Genomic DNA, 8,697 nt, shown 5'->3' with positions numbered 1-8,697 from the left:
GAGTGCACACACTTAACCACTACACCAAACATTTATTGGGGCTTTTGTGGGTTCCCCAGTAAATCCGTTGCTTTCACTGCTAGGAATCAATTTCTTTTGTTTATATTAAGAGTTAAGAAGTAATATTGTTAATTGCGTTTGCCTGTGTCCTTTATAAGGTTTATATCTCCAGTACCTAGTGTTACATTTTATGGTACACATGGCCCAGCCCAACAAAGTGACATTTATGTCAAATCCAGCCTTCGTAACAAATGAGTTTGACACCTCTGTATTAAAGCGGCTAAGGCTGCAATCCTACGGACATTTCTTCGGAGCAAGCCCCCTTGGCCAAAATAGGATTTACTGCTAAGTGAAACATGCATAGAATTCCTCTCTGTGTTGCTTTATACTTCCTTCTCTGAGCACCTGAGAGTAACTATGAGAATTGTCTGAAAAAGCCAAGGCTGATGCCATGAAAGGCAAAGCCGAATTTCACAGAAGCAGGATTACCACGGAATGTTCTGGTGACCAAGCTGTACACAAGAGTGGAGGAGGCTTTGCAGTCTTCTGAACTTTCAAGAGTCTCTCCCCCCCCCTCTCTCTCTCCCCCATCTGTGATAGGTACTACATACAATTTTGAACACTGCACCTTCACAGGGAATGAATCAAAACCTCTGTGTGTAGAACTGGATTCAAACAACCGTCCCCGATTCCCAGAGTGGGTCACCATCCCACTAGGGTGTATCTACATGTTGTCCACCAACATCCTCCTGGTTAACTTGTTAATCGCCATGTTTGGGTATGTATTAAGTCAAAGATTCGCTGGCACTGTAATTCCAAAGGGGTCTGGTCTTTAGAATTTATTAGTCTGAGTTCTACCTCAGGTTAGGTCACACGCCGATGGTATATATATATATTTTGTACTTTCCATGGCTAAGGTAATCATAGACATGATTTGCCACCAGCATATTGTGGGATAGTAATCTTTGTTTTCTGCTTCTTACCAGCATGAGTCTCAGAACCACCTCAATAAGAGCAAATTTGTACGTGAAATAACATTGTGTTGACAAAGCCTAATTTTGACTTTGTGGGTAACAGTGAGAGATGGGCTAGGTGGGAGAATTGCCCTTTGCAAGTGGAAGTCCTTGTACCCTAGGATTGCTAGGTCCCTACCTTTCTCCGGTGGGAGGGAGAAGCTCCTGGTCTGACGTGCAGCATGATGACATCACTTGGAAGTGACATCATCATGCTAGGCACATCACCAGGGAGACACTCTAGCACTTGGCTAGAAACTCTCTGATACCATAGAGTTTTCAGCTGAATGCTAGAGCGTCCCCTGGGTCTGGGTGACGTCATTGCGCCAGGCACGTCAGCCCGATCCAAGCACTTTGGGGGCAGGGTTCCCCCCGCCAGCCAGATCCGGACCGGCAGATTGGGTGCCCCTAAAGCAGGCAACCCCCCCGGGATCTGGCAACCCTATTGTACCTAGAAATGCTTGTTGTGACCCAACCCATTATGAATTCTTCAGTCATGTTCTGTAGACGTATCTGTGATACTACATCTTGAATTAGAATTGTCGGTCACCACTGTGTTTTATTATTTCCTTTCATATGCGAATTGTAATATTAGCAGTAGACTTTTATAAAGTGATTCTGACTGTAATTTTGGAAATTATAAACAGTCTTCAGCTGGTGGACTTTATATAAACAATGTTTAATCATGACAGCAGTGTTCGTGTTTCAGAATGGACTCTTGCTGGCTTGATTCAAGAGACATACTGAATAAGTGGGAAAGCAGTTGAAAATGATACGTGCTGGTCACATTTCTTGCATTTGCAGTTGTTGACTGCAATAATAAATTAATTCACCTTCAAGGGAACGAAGGACAAATACAATGTGTACAAAAATGATAAAGAGATAGCTATGAGATATAGCCATAAGTTTCCTGAACTCATTCTGATAAATATAATTCATAAGTGAAATTAACAGAATTGTTTATAATGCTGTTGATGACTGGTTGAAAATAGTACTGAAATTAAACTAGGGTTGTTGTGATCCTGTAGGCACTTATTTGGTTGTAGGTAGTATTGAACTCAATTGTGCATGTGGCAGAATGGACCCTACAGGTACCTCTTTTGACCACAGGGAACGTGGGATTTATTCAGCTGTCCTTGGTCCTTGGGAAATTCCAGTAGATTTGGGGGTGGAGCCTGGTAAGGCCAGCGTTGGAGGAGGGGAGGGATCTCAGCGGTGTATAATGCCATAGAGTTTACTCTCCGAAGCAGCCATTTCCTCCAGGGAAACTGATATCTCTAGTCTGAAGGTCAGTTTTAATTTCAGGAGATCTCGAGGTCCCAGTCTGGAGGTTGGCAACCCCATTTTAAAGTGATGAAAATTTTTTAAACGTGGCTCTGAAATGGATATCCTTGTGTGTTGATCTTTCAGCTATACTGTTGGATCCGTCCAAGAGAACAATGACCAAGTATGGAAATTCCAGCGCTATTTCTTAGTTCAAGAGTACTGTAGCCGCTTAACGATTCCATTTCCTTTTGTCATCTTTGCTTACATCTACATGGTATTAAGGAAACTGTTGAGATGCTGTTGTAAAAATGAAAATAAGCAGCCATCCACTTGCTGTAAGTTTCATCGGATTGTACTGTGACTTTTTGTGGGAAGGAGGGGGAGCATTTCTTTGCGTGAGAAACACGGTTTTTAAAGTTGTTTGTCTCCTGTTTTGAGACTGTAAGGGCCAAACTAGATGTTACAGCATCCATTTTAAAGCTGAACTCTGCCATTTTAAAATGACCGGGGATGGGGGCACTGTTTCAGAACTTGAGAAGGTGTGGGGGGGCGGGAACAAGATTACCTGGTCCCATTATGTGGCATTTTTAAATGACTGAGTTCAGCTTTAAAATAGCGTTAACTTCTGTGGGTCAGACCCATGGATACTGTAGCATCTCCTTTGGCCCTCTAAGTTATCTCATCTGGGAGAAAAATTGCTTTAAAAAAAAGGAGTTTCAAGGGGGAAAGCGTGAGTGAGGAGATGGATTCTGATACACATTAAATTGCTCCCCATTCCTCGCTTAATCTGAACCCTGGCCTGGGTCCTGCCATGCCATGTGTAGGTTTGAGTTTCTCCTCTTATTTCAGTTTTTAAAGGTTTTGTTTGGCGTCTATGGGTTTTATACAACAGTGCCCCTACATCTAATTAGATGAGGAGACAGTGGGAGTGTCTGGGAAACCAGTGTCCCGTAATGTGGAATAGCAGGAATCTGCAGGCCAAACAAATCAGGAGTTTGGGGAGGGGCTTCTGAGGCCCTGGCAGGACCAGGCAGTAGGTGATGTGAAAGTGAGACTTGGAGAACCACTCTCCATGTGAGACTTGGAGAACCACTGCCAGTCTGAGTTATCAATACTGACCTTAATGGACCAACATTCTGATTCAGATTAGGCAGTTTCATGTGAGTTCAGCATAGGGTTGGCCAGGTGCCGAGGTTGCACCAGCGGGGGGTGGGAGGGAGCGTTCCAGGAGGGGGGTAAGGCTCTGCCCCCAAACGGGGACATTGCGCGGCAACATTCCCAACACACTGATGTCACATGGAAGTGACGTCATCAGATTGGGGACACTGCACGGCAATGCTCTGGTTTAAAGGCAAAACTCTAAGGTTTTACCATAGAGTTCTGCCCTCAAATCAGAGCATCACGTGGTGGCATGCTTGCATGATGACATCACTTCTGTGTGACATCATCACACACATGTTTGGGGGTGGGGCTTCACCCTAAAAAAACAGGTGAAACCCTGTCCAGACTAGGGGTCTGGCAACCCTAATTCAGGAGTTTTTCTTTTGCTTCTTTTTTTGTTACACTCAGAATTACATCATGTGGCATATTGTTCCCAATGTGTCTGAGCCCATATGACTTTATTTGGATAAATTTGCCCTAGAGGTCCTGTGGAGTTCAATAATCCTGTGACAAGATTTAAATACTCTCCCCTATTTTGGGAGATTGTTCTACCTGAGAACCAGAATGTTTCTTTATGCACTAAAGTCTGAGACCTTAACATTTTCCATATTTAGGTTGCGGTCACACATGCCAGTTGAAGGGGGGGGGGGAGCGAGACTATTTCCTCTGGAGGAATTTGGCCCGCAGTTGTGAGATCACACCTCCTTTTGAAGATGCGGGCGCAGCCTGTCAGTGTGTGATCAGACGCAACTGTGGGTGAATAGTTGGGGTTTTTTTTGCTGTTTGTTTCCCTGTGCGCTTAAACAAGGAATCAATTAACTGCACCTCCGCTCTGCGGGCTCCCTATGGAGTTTGCGATGATGCGCATTCTGTAAGGGGGGGGGGCAACAGCAGGGAGTCGGGATGGCCTGATCAGACCATCCCGGGGGCATGCGAGTGCACTGGAGGGACCAGACAGGGGAAAGTCCATCCGTGGCCTGTCGCAACCTGTTTACTACCAGATTTCCCCCGATGTCTTTTAACTCCACTTCTGTGGCGGAGCAGAACGGGTTGCTGACGACTGCGGGATGCTTCCCAGATGTTGCTGTCTGATCGCGCCCTTTAAATCCACCCGGCATTCGCACCCATGTCGGGTCCAATTGTGCATATGATCGCAGCCTTAGCCGTGAAACCACCTCTGACTGTCTCTTGCCTGGAAAACCCTATGGGGTTGCCATACCTCAGCTGTGACTCGACAGCAAAACAGCAAGAAAAGAAAAGAAAAGAAAAGAAAGAAAAGAAAAGAAAGAAAAAAACCCTTACATGTTCAGATGCTCACTCCGCAAATTGATACAACCCATGACTGTACCTTCTCACAGTTAGCAGAAGAGTAACTCTAACTAGATCCCAAGTGATTTGCGCTGGCAAAGAACAAGAATGCTGCTTCTAGAATCCATCACCAGAGAGGTCAATCAGGAGTGATCATGACTGTCAACTTCCCAGATGTTGCTGTCTGATCGCGCCCTTTAAATCCACCCGGCATTCGCACCCATGTCGGGTCCAATTGTACATATGATCGCAGCCTTAGCCGTGAAACCACCTCTGACTGTCTCTTGCCTGGAAAACCCTATGGGGTTGCCATACCTCAGCTGTGACTCGACAGCAAAACAGCAAGAAAAGAAAAGAAAAGAAAAGAAAGAAAAGAAAAGAAAGAAAAAAACCCTTACATGTTCAGATGCTCACTCCGCAAATTGATACAACCCATGACTGTACCTTCTCACAGTTAGCAGAAGAGTAACTCTAACTAGATCCCAAGTGATCTGCGCTGGCAAAGAGCAAGAACGCTGCTCCTAGAATCCGTCACTAGAGAGGTCAATCAGCAGTGATCATGACTGTCAACCATTCCTACTTTTTAATACATCAAGGAGGCAGAACAATTATTTGAACAAGCGATCTTATTCTAGAGATCCGCTCCATCAAAGCTTATTAAAACGGCAACTCCTTGAAATCCTCCTCAGAGGTGGCAACCAGACGGAGAGCCACTGTTGTCATGGCCATTGGTATATATTGGCTGTGAAACGCCATCCCTGGATACATGGGCCTGGTTGCCAGCCTTTTAGTGTCAATGTGATTATAGATTCAAAATTGGTTAAACAGGAAGCAGAGAGTAGAATTAACCAGACAGTTCTTGCAATGGAGGGAAGTAAGCAGTGCAGTCCCACGAGGACCGGTATTGGGATCAGTGCTGTTTAATTTATTCAGAAATGATTAGGAATTCGGGATGAGCAGTGTAGTGGCCAAGTTTGCAGGTGATACCAAATTATTCCGGATTGGTGAAAAGCAATGTGGATTGTGAACAGCTGCAGGAGGACCTATCAAAATTGGGTGAGTGGGCAACCTGTGACAAATGCAAGTCTGTGTGGATAAGTGTAAGATGATGCACACTGGAACAAAAAAAAAATCATAACTAGAAGAGAAGAGATTGGATTTATACCCCTCCCTTCACTCGGAGTCTCAGAGCGGCTTACAAACGCCTTTCCCTTCCCCTCCCCACAACAGACACCCTGTGTGGTAGGCGGGGCTGAGAGGTCTCTGAGATACCTGTCCTTGAGGGAACAGCTCTGACAGAACTACGGCTTGCCCAAGGTCATTCAGTAGCTGCAAGTGGAGGAGTGGGGAACCAAACGCAGTTCTCCCAGATTAGAGTCCGCACACTACACCAAAGTGCTGATGGGGCCTGAATTGGCTGAAACTGAGCAGGAAAGGGGATTGTAGTATAGCTCAATGAAAACGTTGCTCCAGTGTGCAGCAGTGGTGAAAAAGGCAAACTTTGTTGGAGATTATTGGGAAAGGGATTGAGACTAAAGCAGCAAGTGTTTAATATCCTTGCATAAGGATATCCTTGCACAAGGATCATTTGGAATACTGTATATATTTCTGGCCTCTGTATCTCAAAAAGGATATTGCAGAGGTAAAAAAAGTACAGAAGAGGGCAACCAAAATGGTATAGGGTTAGGGCACCTTTCCTAAGAGGAGTTGGGTGGACTGATGATGTTGGCAGCTGTCGGGAAAGGGCTGGACTTGTGGTGTAAAGGGGGTGGGGTCACATGATAGAGGTTTATAAAATTATGCACCTGATGGAGAAAGTGGATAGAGAAAGCTTTTTCTCCTCTTCCAAGTAATATTAGAACTCAGTGGCACCCAGTGAAATTGATGGGCAATTGCTGCAGGACAAACAAAACTAAATACTTCTTTATTTAAAAGAGTTATTAAATTGTGGAATTCATTACAAGCACAGATGGCTTTAAAAGGGGGTTAAGACAGATTCATGGAGCAGAGGTCCATCAGTGGCTATTGACCGTGGTGAGTAAAGGGAACCTCCATGCTCAGAGACAATAAACCTCTAAAGCCGAGTGCTGGGAGGCAACTTTAGGCAGAGACCCTTGGCTTCTGTATCCACTACATTGGCTCTCCATGGGAACTGGCTGGCTGCTATGTGAAACAAGATGCTGCACTAGATGGACCAGTGGTCTGATCCAGCAGGGCTCTTCTTATGCTCTTATGATTTTCTTGACTTTTGCTATTTTAGGGAGCCTGTGGATTTCATTCATTTTCTAAAATGGTTAATCGTTTAATATTTTAAAGTCTGTTTTAAACCGAAAGGCACAACATAAATATTTTAAATAGAATGTTTTAAGGGCTTCGTTTAATTGGCCAAGTTTTCTTACAACTTCATACCCAACCCTTTATGCTGCTGCATAAACTGGATATCTGAAATCCACACTGAATATTTGTTTATTGCATACTAAATAAACTGGGGTCTCAGAACAACATCTGTCAAAATAAAGTTCATATTGGAAAGTGTGTGTGTGTGTGGGGGGGAGTTAGATGGACCTGATTTTAAAATGAAGCTGATTGAGCAAGAAGGTCTTTCCCAAGGGCAGCACAGCATTTCAGCCAGGCCCTCCATGGCATGATGGAATCTTGTTCTTATGCTGTTATGATTTTCTTGACTTTTGCTATTTTAGGGAGCCTGTGGATTTCATTCATTTTCTAAAATGGTTAATCGTTTAATATTTTAAAGTCTGTTTTAAACCGAAAGGCACAACATAAATATTTTAAATAGAATGTTTTAAGGGCTTCGTTTAATTGGCCAAGTTTTCTTACAACTTCATACCCAACCCTTTATGCTGCTGCATAAACTGGATATCTGAAATCCACACTGAATATTTGTTTATTGCATACTAAATAAACTGGGGTCTCAGAACAACATCTGTCAAAATAAAGTTCATATTGTAAAGTGTGTGTGTGTGTGTGTGGGGAGTTAGTACAGGCAACCCTCCTTAGATGGACCTGATTTTAAAATGATGCTGGTTGAGCAAGAAGGTCTTTCCCAAGTGCAGCACAGCATTTCAGCCCGGCCCTCCATGGCATGATGGAACCTTGGTTGGGATCTATCTTGTAGAATGCCTCAGGCTTCCATTCTCTCACCCCGCTCTTCAGTATTTCTATGAGGCTGCTGAATGAGGTTATCTGGAGCTTCGGAGTTGGATGTCGTTAATATTCAGGTGAGACCCAGCTGTGTATTTAATTATCTAAGCCTCCTGGTGCCTCCATCTTCACTCTGAACCAACACTTTGAGGCTATGGTCAGAAAAGACTAAGCCTAAAACAGAAGGAGCCGAAGCTGAACCCAGATAAGATGGAGGTGTCGCTGGTTGGAAAGGCTGATGCTTTGGAAGGAGTAGGTCCACGTCTTGTAGTGCATGGAGTGGAGCTGGGGTTTTTTTGCAAAGCAGGATAAGAGCTTTGGGGGTGTTCATGGAACCAGTCTCGCAGTTTGGAAAACAGGTTGTTGTAGTGGCCGAGACTGCCTTTTGTTGGTTGCGTTTGTTTCACAATTCTCTCTGCCGTAGATGTGGCTGCTCCATGCTTTTGTAAGGTACAATGGCTGCCAGTTTTTTTCTGATTTCAATTCAAGGCCCTGGTTATAACCTTTAAAAGGCTTTGTGGTCTAGGACCTGCATATCTATAGGATTGTCTGTCTCCATATATTCCTGTGCACCGTTTGCTATATTCTGACTGACACCTCCTACTTGTTCCCCAACTGAAGGTATCCCATCTGGCATCTACTAGAACTTGTTCCTTTTCTACAGTGGATGCTATCTTGTGGGACAGGCTTCATAAGGAGGTGGGGGATGCTGTCTTCAGAAGTTTTTTGTGAGGGTTTTTAAAGGGGTTTAAGCTGTGGGTGTTTTTCTTGGGCGGGGGGTACATTA

The 8,697-nt window shown here is 44.3% G+C and overlaps 1 protein-coding gene across 1 annotated transcript in view; it reads left to right on the top strand.

Moving 5' to 3' along the window:
• TRPM8 (transient receptor potential cation channel, subfamily M, member 8) overlaps positions 1-8,697 on the top strand; it is an 86,280-nt gene that overhangs the window by 65,589 nt on the left and 11,994 nt on the right. Inside the window, exons 17-18 of the mRNA XM_015426383.1 lie at positions 601-778; positions 2,424-2,614. Coding sequence (XP_015281869.1) covers positions 601-778; positions 2,424-2,614 — 369 coding nt within the window. The remainder of the gene's footprint in view (positions 1-600; positions 779-2,423; positions 2,615-8,697) is intronic.

This window comes from Gekko japonicus, unplaced genomic scaffold, assembly GCF_001447785.1.
Source record: "Gekko japonicus isolate JY-2015 unplaced genomic scaffold, Gekko_japonicus_V1.1 scaffold769, whole genome shotgun sequence".
NCBI lineage: Eukaryota > Metazoa > Chordata > Lepidosauria > Squamata > Gekkonidae > Gekko > Gekko japonicus.
The sequence above is the reverse complement of the archived record's forward strand: the minus strand, read 5'-3'. Positions and strand labels throughout refer to the sequence as shown.